Genomic DNA, 24,369 nt, shown 5'->3' with positions numbered 1-24,369 from the left:
CTATTCATTCATTCAACAATCATCTGAGCTCCTACTATCTTTGAGGCACCAAGTACACATCAGTGAACAAGAGAGATAAAAATTCTTGCCCTCTTTATGCAACTTACATTCTAGAAGACGTGGAGGGGAGAGACAAACAGCAGGCTATAAATACAAATGTAAACTATACAGCTTGTTATTAGGTTATACCACTCAAAATTGCCAACAGCCAACTATTTTTACCTACAAAAATGGTAATTTCACATGGTTCAACCTACAGAAGGTGGTAGGCACAACTGAAAAGGGGAGGGTAAGGAAGCCTGGCAGCGGCGGCAGGCTGCAGTAGTGAACAGGGCAGCCCTGGAGACCTGGGTGAGGTGCCATGCCGTGGGGAGGGGGAGGAGTCAGGAGTTAGTTATTTCCGATACTACGCTCGCACGTGGTAATGTGCTAACGACGACTTCAACCTCACAGGGTTGTGAGGCTCAAATGAAATAACAAAAGTGAAAAAGTTTTGTAAACTAGGAAGTTCTAGGACTATAACAAATTACTGTTTAGTATTATTTAAATTTCTCTACTTTGCTACTGGGAATTACAGCAAATTTTGAAGGCATAAATATAGCTAGATGGCTGGCAAGGTTGCAAGTTCCTACCTTACCTGGAAGAGAAGCAATTAAGAGCTTTGGTTTAAAATTTTTCTTCCTGCTCCCAGAAAACAGAAAGTTTTGTTGTTGTTCTTTAGTTAATAAAGTATTATCTGCACAGAAAAGGTTAACAGGACATGTCTGAAACCAACTGTTGAGATGCAGGTGAGACTGCGATCTAAACGATTTAACAGAATTCCAAGAGAAAGCCATGTTATTTTAGATAGTAGAATGTAGTAAGTATACTATGCGTCTGAAATTTAATGTCTCTGAAGTAGGTAAGAATTCTGCTAACTCCACCAATCCATTGTACCAGATAATCATTATCTGCTGTGCTTGGTAAAGATTACAACTAAACCAGCTACTAAAGCTTAACAGACAAGGAAAAGTAACCAACACAAAACTACACTAGGTTAATTTGTAGAGAAATGATAGGTATGCATAGTTTCTTTTAAAGAGACAGCCTTTATTTTAAGGATTCTTACATTGAAGAATTCAAAAAGTGGTGAAGGTTTTTGGAATTTATTGATTTGTATTTAAAAGGAACTGTTGACAAAGATTCACCAGAAATTATCTGAACAAGTGGGAAAATACAGTTAATACTACCAAAACACTACTAAAATAATTCCAGGACATGTGGTTTATCCAACATAACAATACCTCTTAGATGCTGTCACTGATATGAAAACTGACCACTTCTTACTTAACACACAGTGGTCTAATAAACAATACTTAATCACTTCTGTTCTTTCCTGAATATATAAAAATTAAAATACCAATTAAAAAACTAATATATCTTCTCTTTAAATGTTTCTTACAGATACAATTTCAATATTTTCATTCAATAGTGGTGTGGTTTAAGAGATTTTTCATTCACAAGTCAAACAACAATTCACCCAAAGTGAACTGATAGTCTATAGGCTCATAGTGCAAATAAAGAGTTCAGGAATGCAGCAACTAACATTTCTAAAATGCAAAACAGATAAAATTCTTAGAAGATACATGCAATAAGCTCTACTAAGCAGCTGGCCACAGAACTAGAACATTTGATAATTTCACTGGTGATTTCAATGAGACTCCAGATGTTTCTCAACTCAACCTGAATTCTCATCGTAGGCTTTGTATTTTTCTTTTCCAGTTTCACTAATGACACAAACGTGCTATAAAAAAAAAATCCAGAAATTCATGTTAGAAAAGTGCATTCTGAAATGAAAGGCAAGAAGAGCATTTTGCATATCGTATAGGAATAGTATTATGCTGCAGGGTTTTTTTTTTTTTTTTTTTTTAAAGATTTTATTTTTTCCTTTTTCTCCCCAAAGCCCCCCGGTACATAGTTGTGTATTCTTCGTTGTGGGTTCCTCTAGTTGTGGCATGTGGGACGCTGCCCCAGCGTGGTCTGACGAGCAGTGCCATGTCCGCGCCCAGGATTCGAACCGACGAAACACTGGGCCGCCTGCAGCGGAGCGCGCGAACCCAACCACTCGGCCACGGGGCCAGCCCCAATGCTGCAGGGTTTTTACTAAACAGAGGTTTGTGCAGTCTTCCTAATCCTCCTCCCCATGTTCATAAATGCATACTTGGGACTCCTGCCTCCAGAGAAGGAGGTGGGTATTTGAAGGAGAGTGAATTAAAAGTCTTAAACTAGTTCATTTATTTCTTACTTATGACCACATCTATCATCTGAAACAATAATGGGACAGTTATTGTATACTAAAGCTGTTCAACTGTTTCAGCCAGCAAGAAGTGTCACCCTAGCCTGGCCAAATTCCAGCTCTAAGGACACTGTGTATTTGACAACAGCTTTATCTGACTAATGCGAACCATCGGTCGGTTCCAATTATGAGGTGCTGGAAAGAGAGAACAATTCTTCTCTTTTGTAAATTTTTATATGGGTTCTGAAAAATGAGAGTGAGGAAAAGAAGCATTACTTACATTCAAATCCCTGAAGTATTCATTATAGTCAAGGGCATATCCTACGACAAACTTGTCTGGAATTTCAAATCCAACAACTAAAAAGAATCATAATTTATCATTTAGATACAGAAAATATCACTTCAAATCTAAAATTCTAAAATCTAAAAAATTACAAATAAATACTTGCAAATGGGCCTTCTCTACAAATATTCTCCAAAGTAACTCTAAACCATTTCATGTAAAATTTGTTTAGGTTAAAGATGGTTAAATGACTGACAAAAAGCAATTCACTTACAGTCTGGTCTATATCCAACACTTCGAGGGGTCCTTTTCACCAGCAAGCTGTTAATTACAAAATGTGACATGTGACATATGGAGACACTACAGGGCACTACAAAAGAGAACATTAACGTTCTCAAACATGGTTTCATCTGCATTTAGCATACTATGGTGAGTTTTAACATATCCAAAGAAAGACTATGAAATGGAGAGCTAAATCACAGGGATCACTAGACGGGGGCAGCCATGAGCTCACGCTACAGATGAGGACCTTGACTGAGCTTCAGCTGGAACACGATGGCCGTTTCTGAGAGCTGCACCCTGACTACCCACGCACTCACCGGAGGGCAGCTAATCAGGAGAATGAGTGAGTGGGGACTGCCAACAAGCAAAGATGAAAAGATAAGGGCTCTCAGTCCAGAATCCCTGGAAATACAATCCCTAAGCCACAAAGGGGTGTGGGAGGGGTAAGCATTACCTTTCAGACTTTTAATATGCGGCTTACGAAGAGGAACTTTAGGCTAAAAAATAACCAGCATGCTAAAGGAGCTAGTATCTCTTTTTGAGAGCAAAAACTGCAGGTAGGATGAGTCAACTCGAACAAAAGCTAATTTTGTAACCCAAGTGCTGCCTCCTGAAATTTTCAGCCATTAAAATAAAAGCTGTAGACAGTGCTTTGAAAGCCTTTATATATGTTAAGGGCAGTCCCCCAAAAACATGATGTCATACCTTCCTAGATAAATATATTTAAAGAGCTGAAAGGCACCTAAAGTGATCCTCAACCTCAGCTGCACCTCAGAATCACCTATGAACTCTGAAAAAACCAAACAGAACTCAGACACCCAGGCCACACCTCTGACCAATTACATCAGAATCACTGGGGATGAGAGACGGACACAGGCTGTTGTTTTTTTCAAGCTCACAGGTGATTCCAATAGGCAGCCAACGTTGCGAACCACCGGCCTACCCTTAGCCTCCAAGGGGTCATCTAATCAAGCCCTCATGACTCTCTTCCAGTAATTAGAAGATACACTTGCACTCAATTTCCAATTAGAAAGAAAATAAACCAATCACAGCAAAAACCCTCCCTTCCCTCTATCTGAACCCACTCAAGAACACTCCAGAAAAGGTATCATTAAACTCAGTGCAAGCTGTACTAAGAGTTTAAGGGAATTTGGCACCTCATACGCCTATAGATGTGAATGTTTAATAAAGCTCCATCTGTAAGTCATGATTCTAACTCATTTTTGAAGCAACTTTCATAGAACTCCAAAGATATACAAATGGCCAAAAAGCAGATGAAAAGATGCTCAACATCCTTAGTCGCCAGAAAAATGCGAATTAAAACCACAATGAGATACCACATCTCACACACTAGGATGGCCATAATTTAAAAATATAGACAATAACAAGTGTTGACAAAGACATGGAATACTGGAACCCTCATACATTGCTGGTGGGAATGTAAAACATTAAGCAGATACTTTGTTAAAGGGTCTGGCAGTTCCTCAAAATGTTAAACAGAGAGTTACCATATGACCTAGCAATTCTACTCCTAGGTACATATCCAAGAAAACTGAAAACAGGTGATCAAACAAAAACTTGTACACCAATGTTCCTATCAACATTATACATAAGAGCTGAAGAGGAGAAACCCAAATGTCCATCAACAGATGAATGGGTAATAAAATGTGGTATATTCATACAACGGAATATTACTCAGCTATAACGAGGAATGAAGTACTGATATATGCTACAACGTGGATGAACCTTGAAAATACGCCAAGTCAAAGGAGATACAAAGGACCACATAGCCTATATCCATTTATATGAAATGTCCAGAGGAGGCAAATTCACAGACTTTCCATAGAAAGGTTAGTTGTTTGCCAGGGTCTGGGGGAAAGGGTGAATGATTGCTAATGGGTACAGGGTTTCTTTTGGGGGTTATAAAAAGGCTCTAAAATTAGACAGTGCTGATTGATGCACAAGTCCGTGAATATACGAAAAACCACTGGCTTGTACAACTTTTAAAGAGTGAATTTTATGGTATGTGAATCACATCTCAATTTAAAAAATGGGTAATTTCCAGAACTAGCTACACGTAATGTGCTAAAAACCTTACTACCCTTCCTTCACCCTAAAAGGCACAATTAAGCAGCTGCTCACTACAATGAGATCCATCACATTGTAATAGCCAACACTGGAACAGCATTTTGCAGTTTAAAAGACTTTCAAATACGTTATCTCCTTTGAATCCCACAGCTTCCCTATAAGTGCAAGATGTTAACAATCACTCCCACTTAAAGATGAGTAAACATGTTCAGAGAGATTAAGTATGGGACAGTTTTTCAGGTAAGTGGGAGAGAAATACCAGACTGAAAACCCCAGTCCATGCCTTTCTCACTCTACTTCTCGAGAACCTGCAAACTAGAAACGCAGCAGGAAGAGCCTCAGAAGTCACCTAGGCCAGGCATTCTCAACAGAAGCCACATCTCCTCCAAGGGAACTGAAACTGGTTCTTGGCAAAGGGGAGTTGGGGGCAGGAGAGCTTAGACATTCCAAAACTCAGCCATACCTAACAAAATTTTATTCCTTAGTATTTAATTTCTCTCACTGGGATCTCTGAGGTAGCATGAGTAGCACTGACATTGAGTTCACGGGAGATACATGAAACATATGCAAGATCAGTGCTACAAAGCTGTGGTGAACAGATGACTGATTAGAGGACTTTCTCTCAAGAGCTGCCCGATCCGGGAGCTGTATTGTGAGAGGTGGCCTGTGAGTGCTTGTTGGCTGCCTTGTGGGGGTTAATTTTTTGATCCCCAGTTTATATATTATTTAATTCCACGAAAGTAATTTATCCCATTAACCATGTCAAGTATGCAAAGAAAAAGTGTCAACAAATTCTCAATGAATATCTGGTAGTTAATTTTTTTTCTTAAAGATTGGCACCTGAGCTAACAACTGTTGCCAATCTTCTTCCCCCCCCCCCCCCCGCCCTGCTTTTTCTCCCCAAATCCCCCCAGGACACAGTTGTATATTTTTAGTTGTGGGTCCTTCTGGTTGTGGCACGTGGGACATTGACTCAGCATGGCCTGACGAGCGGTGCCATGTCCACGCCCAGGATCCGAACAAGGGAAACCCCGGGTTGCAGAATCGGAGTGCGTGAACTTAACCACTTGGCCACGGGGCAGGCCCCTAGTTAATTTTTAAGAGATTAATTTTTTGATTGTTTTGACTCTTGCTAGAAACAACCGCTTTTGGATGATTTTTTTTTAATGTGATTACACTGCTATTAGGTATTTATAGAAATTTCTAATTTGCATATATAATTTGATACATTACAATTTATGAGTAAATAATATTAAACATTACTAAGCAGATAAAGTTTAAAGTTAACTGCTGAAAGCTTTATCAAATTTTTTATTTCAAAATAATTACAGATTCATAGGAAGCTGCAAAAAAAAAACCCTCGCAGAGCAGTCCCATGTGTGCTTTCTCCAGTTTCCTCCAATGCTAATGTCTCATGTAACTGTAGTAGATTACCACAACCAGGATGGGGACATTGCTGGACCAACCTTATCCAGATTTCACCAGTTTCATATGCACGTATTTGCGTGTTTGTAGTTCTATGCAATTTTATCACACGTGTGGATTCATGTAACCACCACCACAATCAAAATACAGAACTTTCCATCACCTTAGGCTCTCTCTTGCTACCTCTTTACTTATAGTCACATCCACCAGTCACTCCTAACTCCTGGCAACCACTAATCTGTTCTCCATTTCTACCCCATTTTGTCACTTTAAAGTTATATAAGTGGCATCACACAGTAGGTAACCTTTTGAGACTGGCTTTTGTAAGCACAATTCCCCTGAGGCTCATGCAGGCTGGCGTGCGGATGAAGAGTTGGTTCCTTTTTATTGCTGAGTAGGACTCCACGGTAGGGTGTGCCACAATTTGTTTAACCATTCATCTACCTAAGGACATTTTGGTTGTTTCCAGTTTGGGGCTATTACAAATGAAGCTGCAATGAACATTCACGTACGGGTTTTTATATAGACATAAGTTTTCCCTTCTCTGGGATAAAGCCCAGTAGTGCAACTGCAGGAGTTGTATGCCAGTTACAAGTTTAGTTTCTTAAGAAACCCCCAAAATGTTTTCCAAAGCAGCCATACTATTTGACATTCCTACCAGTTAATAGTCTTTTATTTTTTTTCCCCTCCCCAAAGCCACAATACATAGTTGTGTGTTCTAGTTGTAAGTCTTTCTAGTTCTTCTACGTGAGCTGCCACCACAGAATGGCCACTGACAGACGAGCAGTGTGGTTCCATGCTCGGGACCCGAACCTGAGCCACGGAAGCAGAGAGCGCCGAACTTTAACCACTAGGCCATCAGGGCTGGCTCAATAATCTTTTAATTTTTAACTTAACTTTTAAGTTAATAAAAAGCTTACCTAGTCATTCTTAACCCTACATTGAATAAAAATAAGCTTTATACTTAATCTTTTTATGTATAAAGCACAGATATACACAGACTACATAAACAGATATACAATATATCTGTGATATTAAAATTTAATGGTGAGGGAGACATTAGGAAAAAAAGGTTGAGAAACACAGACTTAGGCCAACTCCACCACTAAGAAATGACCTAATGAGCCAGCCCTGAAGGCCTGGCAGTTAAAGTTCGACGCACTCTGCTTTGGGAGCCCAGGTTTGGTTCCCAGGCGCAGAACCACACCACTTGTCTGTCAGTAGCCATGCTGTGGGAGTGGTTCACATAGAAGAACTAGAAGGACTTACAACTAGAATATACAACTATGTACTGGGGCTTTGGGTAGGGGGGAAAGAAAAGAAATGACCTAAGTATTCTTTGAGCACTTCACACCTCCAGCAACACAAAATACCTCTCTCATGAGGCAGTCTATCTCAAATTCCACAGCATATTCCAGGAAAGAGGCACAAAAGAATATCCAGAGGAATAAAGTCCATGCTATAGTAGGCTGACATTTAAAACCCTACAGAGCATGTAGAGAAATAAGCAAGAACACTGACTGGTTCACAGGATACTACTTAGTGCCCTAGAATGCATCATTTATACACTCTCATTATACCTGTCCCAAATCCACCTAAAAACTCACTGACGATACACTGGCACCAGCTACGTGAAAAGCCTCAAAGGACAAACTGCTGACATATGACTCATTAGAAGGCTTACTCCAATTCAAAGATACGTGACAGATACTTTGATCCTTTAAAAGGGCTTTATAAAAAGGTTAATCATTTAGGGAAAAAAAAGATGGGTCACTGTCTGACCCCTACACCAAAACTGCAGATTGATCAAAGATTTATAAATAGAAAATGAAATTGTAAAAACCTAAAAGAAAAAAACCACCCAGGGATGTTACCCTACCAAAAACATAAGGTAGTAAAGCATGAACTCTGAACCAGGTTGCTTGGATTCAAATCTCACCTCTATAGCGTCCTAGCTCTGTGCCTTTGGACAATTCCCTATGCCTTGGTTTAATCTGTAAAGTAGGAAGAATAGTGCTACCTCAGAGCTGTTGGGGAATTAAACTATAATTCAGGATAAACATAGGTAGAACTAAAAGAAGCAAAAGCCAAACAGCACAGGTAGGACCAGGAGGTGAGGCTGGCTTAGAAGAAAGGAAGCAGGCGTTGTAAACTTTCAATGTGGATACAGAACAAGATGCAGCATACATCACCACTAACCACTACCTCGCTCAATTCCAGGAGCTCTGGATCTTCAAGGCCCACCCCTTCCTACCACCTCCTAACCCCTCTTTGGGATCCTTGGTCTCAATTTTGCAAGGAGGTCCCAAATTCTCTGTCATGTTACCCAGGACAAGTTGATATCATTAACAGAATGCTCAAAAACCAAATGTTAATATCAAGCAGAAAGTTGACTGCAATAAAGGGCTTTATAAACACATGACAAAATTATTTACAAGGAATACTTAATGAGTCATATTTGAGATTACTTTTCGAAGATAAAATGACAGTTTAGAACATTTACCCTTACAAAGAAGCAATTACTTAATCATCTTTCAAATGAAGAATACATCCTATGTCAAAATGTTATATACACACCTTGCGACCTTGACCATCTTTGGATTATACTCCTTGACCAAGGAAAGCAAGGTTTGCATTGTTTTGCCAGTGTCAATTATATCCTTTAAAAAAAGAAAAGAGATTTAAATGTTTAAATGGTAAATAAAATCAACATAGCTTTAAATTCAGAGTCATTATATAAACACAAAATAGCAAAACCCCATGTGTAACTGGAATAATGCCATTTCTTTCAGTGTGGTAATTCTCACAATTCATGCACTGAGATTTCCTGGAATCTGTAAATCATCTGGCTCTCAGTAAGCAGTAGGAAAGCTAGTCCTTGGGACTGGATTTGGTAGGCGCCAAGAGGTCAATGACAGCTAATTTAAATATATATGCAAATATGTACATGCACTTTATTAAACAGTTATGATGCTGCCCTTCATCATAAAAGGTATTTCGTTTTTTTCATAAATTCAAGATTGGGATGCTCTCCCCCCAACTCTTGGATGCAAATAGTTAATGGATCACACTTTGAGAAACACTGCTTTATAACACCTTAAAAGTATCCAAATTAATAAGGTTTTACTATATAAAATGACTTTATATGAAAGTGAATCTTAGCTATTTAGTCAAAAGTAGGACACTATTCAAAATAAACCCATTTCTAATTGGGAAAATATTTCTTAAACCATAACCCTAATGCCCTTCGATGAAATCACTCTACAGATGGTACAAAGCAGTGCTTCACAAAGTGGGGTGTGTGAATCATCAGAAACACCAGGGTTGGAATCCTGTGAAAAATGCAGATGTCTGGGTTGTGGCAGACATAATCCTGATGGCCCCTAAGACTCCCATCCCCTGGCGCACACACCCTTTGAGTGTGAGCAAGACCTGTAAAAATGAGGGGATAGTCACTCCTGTGGTTAGACTATATTATACAAGATAGCTGTAGCAGACTGAAGATAGATTCTCCTGCTGGTTTTGAATAAGTCAGCTGTCATGTGAGAGGGCCATGTGCTACGACATACAGATGGCCTTCAGGAGCTGAGAGCCACCCCTGACCGGCAAAAGGGCCCTCAGTTCTGCAACCACAGGAACTAAATTCTGCCAACAACCTGAATGAATTTGGAAGAAGACCATGAGCCACAAGTCAGATAGGAGTCCCAGCCCTGATTCAGCCTGATGAGATCCTGAGCAGAGGACCCAACTAAACTGTCCTCAGGCTCCTGACCCATGGAAACTGAGATAATAAACATGTATTGTTTTAAGCTGCTACATTTGTGGTTAATTTGTTAGGGAGCATTACCCCAGACAAAACGAATCAATCTAAAATAGAATTAATTAATCTACATTAAAAAAAGCAACTAGTTCCCAGGGATACTAACGTATACCAACCCTTTGAAAAGAATGTTATTTATTTTTTAATCTATAAGCTAAAGTTTTCTAAAAACCTTAACAACAACAAAAAATGAATTGGGGGTTCCTGTTGCTCTTAAGCCTTAAACCATTTTACATAAAAGAATGAGAACTCATTCTATTGGTGGGAATATAAAGCATACAACCACTTTGATGAGTAATTTGGCAACAATAGTAAAATTGAAAATGTACAAATTCTACAACGAAGTCATTCCACTTCTAAGTGCCTGTATCTAGAGGGAACTCACACATGTGTACACAGGGCATTATGAAAGGATGCTCTTAGCAGCCCTGCTGTAGTAACAAAAATTGGAAGCGAACTCCCTGCTTGTAGGGCAGTAAATTGGTTGATTCATACACTACAATGCTATGCAGCATTTTAAGGCCAACTAACTCTGTATGTCTCAACATGAACAATTTCAAAAACAATTTTGAGTGAAAATAACAAGTTGTGAGAGAATATGTATAGTGTGGCACTATATAAATTTTTAAATCACAAAATATGTTTTGTATATTATATATACATATATATATATGCGCAACAGAAGTATTAAAAACATGTATGGGAATGATATACATCAACTTTAAATGAAAGAAAAAAATTGAAGCAAAAAAGAGAGGGCTAAGAAGTATACCCCAAATTTTCCATTATCCGGTAAAAATAAATTACTAAATATTTCTTACAAAAAAATATCTCACTCCTTTGTAACACAAGCCCACCATTAAAATTGATGAAGAATTTCTTTTCCTGGCTTACCTTTAGGACTGTGCATACTATGTTAGAAAATCATAAAGACTACATTAAAAATATGTAGAACTTACTTCAACAATCAAGACATTCTAGAAGAAAAAGAGAATGAAAATCAGTACAATGAATCACACAGTGTTTCCAATTATAACTCGAATCACATCATAAGAAACTCTAAGGAATTATCCACATTCTTGTTTAAGCTACTTTACTATATCAAACCCTGATTTAAACAAGTGGGCCATCTGTTGGGATTTGGAACGCCTTTAATATGAAATTTCACTGCAATGGAATTTTTAAAAATAAAATTTGACCCATATGTTCATTTTTAAGAAGTTTTCATTACTTAAACAGAGGTCTAATCTTGTGGAAGTCATGAAATTTCTCTGGGCTTCAGTTTTCAATGTGTAAAACGAAGGACTTCATCTAGTATGTGTCTTGCAATTCTAATTTCAAGGACTGTAATTTGTACAATAATTCCAAAATCATGCACTTAACTTAGCATTCGAATTTGAATTTAAATCTAATTCAAAACCTATTTTCCTCATTAGGCTGAAGTTGATCTGCATTTTTCTGGATGTGGTCATATTCTTGGACTAAAGAAAGATGCCAATGCTTCCTCCCACCATCAACCCTCACCTCAATTTCTACCTCTCAGAATTTGATAGTTAGAAGAATCCTTAGAGAAAACACCTTCTAACAATTACCTCTGAGGTAGAGAAGAGTCCTGTCTGTTCTTATGCTAGTTATACGAATGAGGTTGCATTTCACATACTGGTTATTAATTGTTATCACAAAAAGATTCATACTTATTTCTAGTTCTCATTTCTCTGTCACATACCTATAGCATCACAATTTTAATGTTCTATATATTCTTCTCAGTCAGTGGTTACCAAAGTAAGGCAAACAAGATCCACTGGGTTGCAAGAAATAAATATTAGAACTTTTTTTAAACCTCATCTTGTTTAATCTATAATTTTGCGTGTATTTTATAATATACATAATATTACTACCACAGGTCATATGTAGTTTACTCCTTTCCTCACATCACAACTAATTTGTCTCTTTTCAAAACACTGCAATCTAAATCTTTAGTAAGTAAAATGAAATATAATCAATTAATGGATCAGTAATCATTTCACCACCTACTATGTGGTTCTTTCCCAACATTTTCTCTACCCTAGCTAGCACATCTGAAGGACATCATTTTCCCGTCAGTAACTGTGGCTCAATGCTGCAGTGCTTTGCATCATGGGATAGAGTTATAGTCTGAAAATAGCACTGAATTATGAGACAGAGAAACTGGATTCTATAGTCTTGGCTTTAATACTAAGTAGCTGAACAACCTTAAGTCATAACCACAGACTTTTAGTGGTATGAGACAGTTTATACAAATCAAAGTTCAGAGAGATTAAATACTTATCCAATACAAAATTGTACTATCTAGAGCATGATCTCAATACTGTTTAAAAAATAAAAGAATGAGAATTGCTATCATTATTGAAAGCATATTTTATGTCAAATAGCTACATCTTTACTTAATAAATAAAAAAATGAGGCTCAGAGGCGTTAAATGAATTGCTTAAAGTCATAAAAATAGCCAAGTGGTAGAACAGAGATTTGAAGAGGTGTTTTCAGGGTCCAAAGCCCATATTTTCAACCAATAACTGGAAAAAAGAGGAAAAACATTTATATACATACGTATGTGTATACATACAGTGCCCCAAAAAGATAAACTGAAATAGAATGTCTAAGTAGCCCATAATCTCACCACCAAGAAATAACTTTACCTAACTTATGTGTCTTGATTTTTTTCCCATACTCAATGTACTTTACTGTGACTATCATGAAAAGAGTTATTTTAGAAACAGAGACCTGTTAAGATCACAGAGCTACATAGTGGGGCAGAGCCATTAGGTGGGAAAGGCAAGGTCAAATGGAATCAAGGAAGGCTTTGAAGGCTAGGCCCCTCCCAGCAGGAAAAACTGATTATAGGAGTAAGGACTTTGAATGACTTCTAAATATGGGCAAAATGTGCTGAAAGGGAAGGAGAACAGGTCTGGCAGTGATGTATAGGATGGACAGGAAGGAGAAAGAGTCAACATTATAAGTTCTCCTTCAAAGTTTCAAAAGATGTTGCGGAGGACAAGATTAGTCTGGCATGACCTGATATGGGACCACAGAATTTGATGCAAGTGTTCTATGTAAAAGTTTCCTTATAGATACTCAGTCAAGTAAGCTGTAAACATTAAAATCTAAAAGTCACAAGAAGAAAAGAGGGGCTGGCTCCGTGGCCGAGTGGTTAAGTTTGCGCACTCCGCTGCAGGCGGCCCAGTGTTTCGTTGGTTCAAATCCTGGGCGCGGACATGGCACTACTCATCAAGCCACGCTGAGGGGCATCCCACATGCCACAACTAGAAGGACCCACAACAAAGAATATACAACTATGTACTGGGGGGCTTTGGGAGAAAAAGGAAAAAAAAATAAAATCTAAAAAAACAAAAAAAAAAAAAAAAAAAGAAGAAGAAGAAGAAAAGAGCTTTGGACCCAGACAAACCTGCATTCAAATTCAAGCTCTTATCAGCAGAGTGACTTTGGACAAGTCCTTCAACCTTGTTGTGTCTTAGCTTCCCGATCTGTAAAATGGGAATAATACCACCCCCCCCCCCATGGGATAGCTGTGAAAGTTTTATGAGATTATGCCTTTATATTTAGCACAGTATCTATAAGTAAAAAAATAACTAGCAGCTGAAAAAAAAGGTAGCATTCCATCATTTATCATTAGTTATTCAAAAGTCATTTCAATGTATTAGAATAATATTCGAATATCTTAATATTCTATTATTTTAGCCAACTGTCTATACTGAAAGGATTTTGGTGTATTTAAAAAACTCTTTTTGAGCTTTCTTAAAATAATAGTATGTTTGAATTTATTGAGTGTTCTAACTACCAGAAACTTATAAGAGCTCTACATGCATTATTTCACTTAATCCTTTTAATTTTATGAGGTGGCTGCCATTATCATCCCACTTTACATATGGGACACAGAGAGGTTAAATAATCTGCCCAAGGGCACATAGTTAGGAAGTACTGAGCTAGGATTTGAATCAAAGCTGTCTGGCTCTAGAACCCACTTTCAGGCCCTACGTTATACTGTTTCTTTATCTTATAAGAAACTACAAGTGAGTCTATTTTTAAAAAGGAGACTGTCTTGAGGCCAGCCTGGTGGCATAGCGGTTAAGTTTGCACACTCCACTTTGGCAGCCTGGGGTTCACAGGTTCGATCCTGGGTGTATACCTGCACACTGCTCATCAAGCCATGCTGTGGCAGCATCCCACATATAAAAAATAGAGGGAGACTGGCACAGATGTTAGCTCAGGGACAATATTCCTCACCGAAGGAAAAAAAAAAAAGATTGTCTTTTCCCCCATATATATATATTTTTGAGGGATCCCAAATTAGATCCTCACAGAGGCAGACAGCAGTACTTCACAACATGGGCTTTAAGTTTAATGCTAGATTCTGCTGCCTCTTTGCTATACGACCTGGGGAAAGATACCTAACCTAGATTGCTTCCAAGGGTTAAATAACCCTTGTTCAAGTGCATAAATAACTATGTAAACTGCCTCCTAGTGACTGATTGAAAGCACAGGGTTACTAATTGACTCTTGGTATGAAGTGCTCTTTTCTTTCCTTTCAAGATACATACCTTTCCAGTTAAAGTTGAGAGGTCATCTCCACCAATCACTTTTATGTCCCCTGTTGACTGGTCATTCTAGTAAAAAAAAGATATAAATATATATGTATATCCTTGTGTGTACACACACACATTCAAACTTTCAAATAGGAACTAGAAGATTTAAGAAGTTAGCTATCTAATGTCATAGCATTATGATATTCTAAATGATATAAATTATAAGAATGAGGTTTCTAGAAATGAATGACTAGGTAATTTTCAACTAGAGATTAGTAAAAATTAAAAAGTCCTAATTGGCCATTACTGATTTGATGCTTTTAAGAGTCCTAAAAATAGGGTATACCCATTTTCCAGTAGGCAGTATTACAGCAGCCACTCATCCTCAGTCATGGCAATTTATGAACCATGTAAGAAGTTATTTGCATGACAGGTGTCTGGGTCTGGCCCCGGACCATTCTCATGATTCAAGCAAGTTGTAAGGTCTGGTCTATATCACACTCAACACCAAAGATATTTCCCTCAGAAGTCTAGCCCAGGCCCCAGCCATCTTCAGCACAGTCCAGGAAACCAGGTCTGATCAGTAGCCCTTTAAGGTACACCTCTTAGGCTCCCAGTTTTCTGCTATCACAGAATCCAGGAGAAACCTTATAGGAGTTTCAAAGGGGAATGCTCCACACTCACTGTAGTTGGTGGTGATAATGATCATAATTGGGCTGTGCTGGATTCAAGACAGAAAACTGGAGAGAAAGAACAGGTGAACAAAAGAGCTTAGACTTGCCCTAACTGAGAGCAAACCATACCAAAGCTACAGCAATTACAACAGTGCTGTGCCAGCACAGTAACAGACAAGGAGATCGCAGAACAAAATCGAGCCCAGAAACAGACCCAGAAATACATGAGGATTTAGTATATGATAAAAATGGCATTTCAAGTCAGTAAGGAAAAGATGAATTATTCAATAAATGGTGTTTGATCAACTAGTTATCCATTTGGGAAACAATAAAGTATGATCCCTACCTCACAGCATACACAAAAATAAATTCCAGATGGATTAACATCTAAATGTAAAAAATAAAGCTATAAGCGGACTGGAAGAAAACGTAGAATATTATCACATTCTTAGAAAGGGTAAAAATCTAGGCATGACATGAACTTAAATGAAAGAAAAGATCTGTAACAAATATTCTTATTATACATTGGACTCTAACAGTAAGAACCCAATAGGAAAATGGAGAACAAACACAAAAGAGGCAATTCACAGAAGAAAAGTCCGTAACGTATAAAATATCTATCTGAGAAACAAATAGTAAAACAATGTGATTCTACTGTTCACCCATTCACACCGGCAAAACTTAAACCTGATGATATATGTTGGCAAAAGTTAGGGGAAACGAGCACTCTTGCTGTTGGTGAGAGTATAAATTGGTACAACCTCTTTTGAAAACAACATACCGATATCCACTAAAATAGTAAGCATGCATGCTATTTGTCCCAACAATCCCACTTCCAGGAATCGATGCTACAAAAACACACACAAGTATGCAAAGGTACATACAAGGATGTTTACTGTATCAATGTTTATAAGAAATAAAAATTGGAGACAACAAACATTTCTATTAACAGGAACTATTTAAACTAAGTTCATCCACACAATGTAATACCATGCAGCTATTAAAAAGAATCTGGGGCCGGCCCCGTGGCCAAGCGGTTGAGTTGGCGTGCTCCACTTTGGCAGCCCAGGGTTTCGCCGGTTTGAATCCTGGGCATGGGCATGGCACTGCTCATCAGGCCATGCTGAGGTGGCATTCCACATGACACAACTAGAAGGACCCACAACTAAAAATACACAACTATGTACTGGGGGGCTTTGGGGAGAAAAAGGAAAAACAAAATCTTTAAAAAAAAAAAAAAATGGGGCCAGCTCCGTGGCCGAGTGGTTAAGTTCGCGTGCTCCGCTGCAGCGGCCCAGGGTTGGGATCCTGGGTGCGGACATGGCACCGCTCGTCAGGCCACGTTGAGGCGGCATCCCACATCCCACAACTAGAAGGATGTGCAAGTAAGATATACAACTGTGTACAGGCAGGGTTTGGGGAGATAAAGCAGGAAAAAAAAAAGATTGGCAACAGTTGTTAGTCCAGGTGCCAATCTTTGAAAAAGAATCTGATAATCTATACACACTGACAGGAATAATGGTAATTAAAAACACCAAGTAGTAAAGCAATGTGTCACCTATGAAACTACTTTTGTTCAGCATTTTTAAAAAGTTTACAATAGGCCAGCCCCAGAGGCCTAGTGGTTATGTTTGGTGCGCCCTGCTTCAGTGGCCTGGATTCAGTTCCTGGGCACAGACTGACACCACTCATCAGTGGCCGTGCTGTGGCGACTCACATACAAAAAGATTAAGATTGGCAACAGATGTTAGCTCAGGGCAAATCTTCCTCAGCAAAAAAAAAAAAAAAAACAAAACACCACACAACATTTTACTTTTATATACTTGTATTTTTGTCATATGCTTCTATACACATTTCCATTTTTTATGGAGTATTATTTTTGAAAAACACAAATGGGCCAATACTATTCAGTGTTACAAACTAAATACAAATATGAACACTGCTATCAAAAAATCTCTTGCATAGTCTCATCTTAAGGCAATTACAGACACCCTTCTAACTAACTTAAAAAAAGTTTCAAATACAGAGAATTGATTAATAGCCAAAAAACTGTACAAAAACCTGAAGCTTTCAATGAGAGTGAATCATATTAAATGATTCACGCTGTAAATAAAGTTAAACAGTGCCATCTTCTGTAGATATTTGGTATTACAGTCCAACTCCAACTGACCCTTTTTTACAAAGGGAGTAAAGATGTAACTGCAAAATATGGAGTCATGGAAAAACCCCAGTGATCCAAAGGCTATGGTGATAGGGTAAGAGACAAGAGAACTCCAAGCATGCAAGACACTGCTGCTCCACTAGCATCCCAATCCCCATATTCCTGTTCACTCCAAGGTTTTTAGCTTAAATCTCTTCTGAGGCTTTTTTCATGGAAAAAGCCACCTTTTAAATAGAGGCTAAAAAAGAAGAGTCACTGAAGAAAACGTTACAGTCCACTGTGCTAGAATACAGGTATAAGTGCCCAAAGTGCATACAAACGGCATCCATGAATCATTTAGCCCACCAGGGGAATTTCCCTCCCACTCTCCCTCTCTCGAACAAGCTTCCCACTGTATCCCCACTTCATTACATTACTGACTGACTCTTATATACCTCATCTTCAAAGAGATGATGGGACTGGCACAGGAGAGGGGGGAGCCCCCGAGAGTTGCTCCTCCCTCTTCTCTACCATCCCATCTCCTCATTCCTCCCAGCCAGAGAGCCTAATGTGCCCTTAACTCAAGGTGTCACTGTCAACTACATAAAATTCCCAGAGAAGCTCTTTGAGTCTACAAATACATACCCTTAGCATCTGTGTTTCCATTATGTCTACCCTTCTTGAGTCTAGGTGAAAAAACGAGAAGGGAAATATGAAGAAACTTTATTACTACTTGTCTATCCCTAGGAATTTTGAAAGCCTCTAGGTAGAAACAAGAACTGAAGCTTGGTATAGGAAAAGAGAAGAAAAAGATGTGTGAAAATATGTAATGAACGGGCTGCAAAAGAACTTCTTGGAACAAAGAGGTTGAAGCCACAAGAAGAGGATGCAGAGAGGCCAATCACCAAGCTGGGTTAGCATTTAGTGGCTTAGCACACTACATAGCTTGCTTTTATTATTATTTTTTTTTTTTTGAGGAAGATTAGCCCTGAGCTAACTACTGCCAATCCTCCTCTTTTTGCTGAGGAAGACCGGCCCTGAGCTAACATTCATGCCCATCTTCCTCTACTTTATATGTGGGACGCCTACCACAGCATGGCTTTTGCCAAGCGGTGCCATGTCCGCACCCGGGATCCAAACCCTGGGCCGCCAAGAAGAACGTGGGAACTTAACCGCTATGCCACCAGGCTGGCCCCCACAGCTTGCTTTTTTGCAGTGAACTTCACAACATTCTTTCAGGACCCTAGAAGGGAGTTATTGTGAAACAGTCATTCCCTCTACATCCAGCTAGGCCCAAGACCACCATATTCAATAATGTTTCCTCATCATATCATAATCTCAACCATCCTCTGTCCTTTAACTGTTTTCCTGTACCGTGATCAAATATCAACAAAAGTGAGAATATGAAAACCACATACTTTTAAAGGCAGAGTGCACCTCAGATGAAAAATGGATGATATCCAATTTTCTAAAAATATACACAGGAAAAAATAAGTCTGGAAGGATATGCATCCAGGTACTAAGTTAATTTATTTACCTGTATTGTACGGGTTCTTTCAAAAGAACATGCTGCTTTTAAAAAAAAAAGCAATTATCAGTTAAAAAAGAAATGATGCTGATAAAGTAGGGCCCTTATAGATGATCCAATCCTGCACTACCAATACAGTAGCCACTAAGCACATGTGGCAATTACTTAAAATTAAATAAAATTAAGGATTCAGCTCCTCTGTTACATAAGACATATTCCAAGTGCTCAACAGGCACATGGGACTAGTGGCTCTGTATTAGACTGCACAAACATGGAACGTTTCCATCACTGCAGAAAGTACTACTGGTGAGCACTGCTCTAAGCAAATCAAAGATTCCATTTAGCACAACATAGTAAGAGAAAAGATTGAAGAGTTAGGTGCTACCATCTAATATCTGGTATTTTCAAGTACACTGTGTCCAAACCTTCAGAAGTTAATGCATCCTATATTCATGCTTCTTATTCCATGTCTGGTTTAGGACTAGGATCTGATAAAATAAACATGTTCAACAGAATTATTTTTCATGGCCTAAGATAGTACTTTGCATACAACAGATAAGTATGTGTTTGCTGAGTGAATTAATCAATTTCCTTAATTTTTTTTAACAAAATTTGTAGTTTCATGGGACCATACTTAAACATGACCTTTATGTTTTAAGAAGCAGGGTGCTTATATAAAAGCTCAGTTGCATGACAAGGACTACATCAAAGTGAAAATCCACAGGAAAGGGCTAAGAAGTATACTTTTGACCCTAGCTCTGTTACAGTTTCCTTATGCCACACGGATAGTACACATCCCCATGCCTGCCAATTTAAACTGAACAAATTCTTTCTCCCACCCATATCTACAGTCTCAATTCAATAAGCAGGAGAAAGGCATAAATCACTCACTTCCTTTATGTATATAAAAATAGATAAATAGAAGATAAGCTTTAGACTATCTAGTGTCAACATCAAAGTGGTACACTTACATTTAACTTCAACTGTTCTAGAGAAAAAAGTATACTTCAAAGCAATTGACTAAATACATACAGAAAAAGGTTACTGAAAGCTAAAGACCTCTTCTTATAGAAGAGACACTTGAAGAAACTACTCCAATATTTTCTGCATTTTTCTTTAACAAGTTCACTCAGCCATCTCTTTACAAATTACTATAAAATAATTTGCATGTTTGATATATTAAACAGATGGCCTAATCAAGCGACTTCCAAGATCAAGACTGAAAGTTATAGCTTTATGAACCCTAACCACAATTGAGGAAAAATCCCATAATTGGCAAAATTAATTGGTTGCATACAAAACTTCTGACTAGTAGAGAATGAAGAAATAAGAGGAAGCCCATTATTAGAGGACACAATTCAGTTAAGTTTTCCCAAATAAGACTCTTAAGTTCTGCACAAAGTTAAAGGCTTGGGTTCAAATCAAAGACCTGTATGATCTACAAGTCACTTCATCCCTCTACACCTCATTGTTTTCAAATGTACATGGAGATAATTCATAATCTCAAAAATGTTTTCTGTAAGATTCCAAATCCTAAGAACAATTTCATTTTAATGTAAGCAATCTAGTTTGAACATACCACAAATCAGGCTAATTTTCCCTTTGCTTAAGGTCCACACAAAAATACTCCCACAAAAAATTTACTTGTCTGACAACTTTTCCTCCTGAGGCTTCGTCATTTTTTTTATTAATCTATTTCAGTAAAAAAAAAATTAAACTCACAATAGAGAAATACATTTGCATATTTATTAACTGTTTCATTTTTCTGAATATGACAGAGCCTTAGGGATAGAAAAGGTCATTGACTATATAGTACTACATTTCATTGTTCTAAGATGCACGTGCATATTTTAATCTCTGACATAGACATATTACAATTGATGGCAACTTGCAACTATAACTGACAGTGTCTTCATTTTTAACAGCGCAAACAGCAGTGGTAAGTCTTAAAATCAGTGGTATCTTAGATTTGGTATTCCAAATATGGTATTTGGAATCCGCAATTTCCTATCTAGGCACTAAGCAAATAAAACCCTGCCTAACTACTCTAATTAAAGACTATCTAAACTATAACATGTGTGTGTGTATACACAGAGAGAAAATTCTTTAAAATATTAGAAATAAAAGTGGTAGTGGAATTTAGGGTGACTTATTCCTTTACAATTTTCTGTGGTTGTATGATTTTTAAAATAACGTATTTTTTTAATCAGAAAAATACAATTTTTGTTTTGAAGAAAAACAAGCAGGATGCATTGACACTGTTGTTTCTTTATATATTCCAGGAACATTTAATAGTTCATGAAGCATTTCTTTAGGATTAGTACACATCAGTCAATGTTTAATTCACTATTTCAAACTGGTCAAGATCAGCATATAAAACTATACTAATATCAACGTTACTGATGCTGCAAAAGATTTAAAATTTCCATCTTATAATTTTATCAAATTAAGTTGCCTGGTTTTTCATATGCACATGTGAATATCTTCCATGACAAGCTGATGAATTATTAAATAGGGTAGAAATGTTACTTCAAATCAACAGAAAGTATATGGATGGTTTTCTTAATTTCGATTGTTTAGTAGTAAATCTACACAGAATTTAACATAAAATAGAATATTATTTTTCTCTCTGTGAAAATTAACCTAAAAATTCGCTTTGCTTATATTTAAGATTTCACACTTTTTATCAGTTCAAGAGTTCAGCTTAATAATCCTCTAAGACCTAAAACTAATAGGAAAAAAACTAAAAGTAGAAAATGGAATTAAAATGTCAAAGTGTTTCTATTGCTTCTAATTGCTCTTATAACTATAAAATACTTTTAAAAAGAAAATATTAAAGTTAAAATACCCTCTATTTTTTTTTTTTTTGAGGAAGATTAGCCCTGAGCTAACTACTGCCAGTCCTCCTCTTTTTGCTGAGGAAGCCTGGCTCTGAGCTAACATCCGTGCCCATCTTCCTCTAGTTTATACGTGGGACACCTACCACAGCATGGCTGCCAAGCAGTGCCATGTCCGCACCCGGGATCTGAACCAGCGAACCTCGGGCCGCTGAGAAGCGGAACGTGCGAACTTAACTGCTGCGCCACCGGGCCGGCCCCTACCCTCTATTTTTTGTAAGTTTCTTTTTCAAGGAAAGAACATGCTGCACAAACCCCCAAAGGAATGATGTATAAGTCATGAAGTAACAAGACTGAATTTTTTTTTTTAAGATTTTATTTTTCCTTTTTTCTCCCCAAAACCCCCTGGTACATAGTTGTATATTTTTTAGTTGTGGGTCCTTCTAGTTGTGTCCTGTGGGACACCACCTCAGCATGGCCTGATGAGTGGTGCCATGTCCACGCCCATGATCCGAACTGGCGAAACCCTGGGCCGCTGAAGCAGAGCACGTGAACTTAACCACTCGGCCACGGGGCGGCCCCAATGAGACTGATTTTTATGCATCCATGTATCGGGGTGTGCTTAAGAAGATCAGAAAGAAAAACCATACTGTGGACTGTAAGTACATGTTTTGACTCCAAGCAACGATATGTTAAAGGCTGGGCAACTATACCACTAGCAGCTATACTGAGAAGAATTAAATCTTAGTGTAAACCAGCAAAATAAATAAATAAACTTCTATCGAGTAAAAATTAAAATTTTGCATTTAAACAGGTCTTGAATTCAAGCAAGACTTTAGCAAGTTAGAAGGAGCTGATAAGTAGTATGAAGTAATGTGATGATGTATGAGCACAAAGGGTTTTAACAGGTTGGGAAAATGTCTATGATAATACTTAAATGTTTGTCCAGTCACCCACAGGACTGATGAAAATGTGGAAGAGGTCAAAGACGTGGATCAAATAAATGAGAGAATAAAGGTTGAAAGTTAAATGTAGTTAAACGGTCTTATTCTCAACAAAAATGTAAACATAAGCCAAGTTTCTACAAAGATGCACTACGATACTGATTCATGAAACAGCAAAGACTGGACATTTATTCTAATCTTTGAAGTAGCTGGGAGAAATCTCACTTTTAAGGAAAACAGTAACTCATGGGAACTACAATGCCAACATGTACTAGAAACAAAGCAATACTTTGAAGTAATAAAAATCAAAAGTTTACATGATCAAAGAAATTGTGGATGATTCACATGTGGAAATTCACGTGAAAGATCACACTGATCTTGGTTCATCCCACAGCATCAATATTGCTTATTGTGTCACTATTCTGAAGCATTTGAGACTGTGCAACACAGGCAGAGTGACCGTGAATCAAAAGCGGTTTCTGCAATGTGCCAATGCTCTCACTCCATATGTGCTTTGTAGAAAACAATTGTTGACCACCTTATTAATCAGACTTAGCTCCGAACAACTTACGACTCTCCCGCAAACCAATCCAGCTCCAGACAGGATTATCTGCAACCAGCATGTATATAGTCAAAAAAGTATCCCCCAAGTCCCCACAGCAATTCTTACAATGGGTTTAAAAAAATCCAAAAATCTTTAAAATAAGTACACAGCCTCCATATTCACTTGGATTTCACTTGGATATAAAGTACTAGTGAATATATTAAAAAATCTCACTGTAACTAAGTGAAATAAACATGTAAGTATAGTTTGCAGAATTTCAAAAACATACAAGGAAACCTACAGTTGCCATGGTTTTTTAAAAACACGTATTAAATATACTTACACAGTAGCTCTTCAGTCTGATAAAATCTACAGTCATAGGAATGGATCTATCACTATTTCTGTTCAACACTTTGATATAATCCAGCAGGTCAGCAAAGAATTTATAGCCCCCCTTGAGCACACAGAGTGCTACAATGTGATGGCCTCCCATCTCCTTCATCACATCTCGAGCAAGCCGTTCAGTCCTACAGAAATAAAATCAGGAATTTAATAGAAATGAATTTATATAATAGAAATACATTTAAACTTTGTAACAAATATCCCTTAAGCATTAAACTTCCACAAAACACATCCTTTGCCCCCATGAAGTATATCCTTGCTTCATAAAGTAAAACTAAAAATTTAAAAACCAGTGTACCTATAACATCTATCATAAACTTTAAAAATGTAAATTAAAATAAGATACCATTTTCACCTATCAGGCTGGCAAATTCTGATTAAATAAAATTTCTCTGATAATATATAATTATTAGAAGAGATTGTGAGGACAAGAACACTCTCATACACCATTAGGAATATAAATTAATATAACTTTTTGGAGGATAATTTTACAGTATCAAAACATTCAATAAACACCTTCTCCTTGACCCAGAATTTCCACATGGAT

General features: G+C 37.7%; 1 protein-coding gene across 1 annotated transcript in view; it reads right to left on the bottom strand.

The window, feature by feature from the left end:
* Window positions 1–1,068: 1,068 nt before the first annotated feature.
* HPRT1 (hypoxanthine phosphoribosyltransferase 1) overlaps window positions 1,069–24,369 on the bottom strand; it is a 33,524-nt gene continuing 10,223 nt past the window's right edge. The window contains exons 3-9 of the mRNA XM_070606545.1: window positions 23,764–23,947; window positions 14,769–14,834; window positions 11,133–11,150; window positions 8,931–9,013; window positions 2,833–2,879; window positions 2,556–2,632; window positions 1,069–1,783 (exon numbers count right to left, since the gene is read on the bottom strand). Coding sequence (XP_070462646.1) covers window positions 1,718–1,783; window positions 2,556–2,632; window positions 2,833–2,879; window positions 8,931–9,013; window positions 11,133–11,150; window positions 14,769–14,834; window positions 23,764–23,947 — 541 coding nt within the window. The 3' untranslated portion in view covers window positions 1,069–1,717. The remainder of the gene's footprint in view (window positions 1,784–2,555; window positions 2,633–2,832; window positions 2,880–8,930; window positions 9,014–11,132; window positions 11,151–14,768; window positions 14,835–23,763; window positions 23,948–24,369) is intronic.

This window comes from Equus przewalskii, chromosome X (genome assembly GCF_037783145.1).
Source record: "Equus przewalskii isolate Varuska chromosome X, EquPr2, whole genome shotgun sequence".
Classification (NCBI taxonomy): Eukaryota; Metazoa; Chordata; class Mammalia; order Perissodactyla; family Equidae; genus Equus; species Equus przewalskii.
Note: the sequence above shows the minus strand (reverse complement) of the source record. Positions and strands in the feature narration are given on the sequence as shown.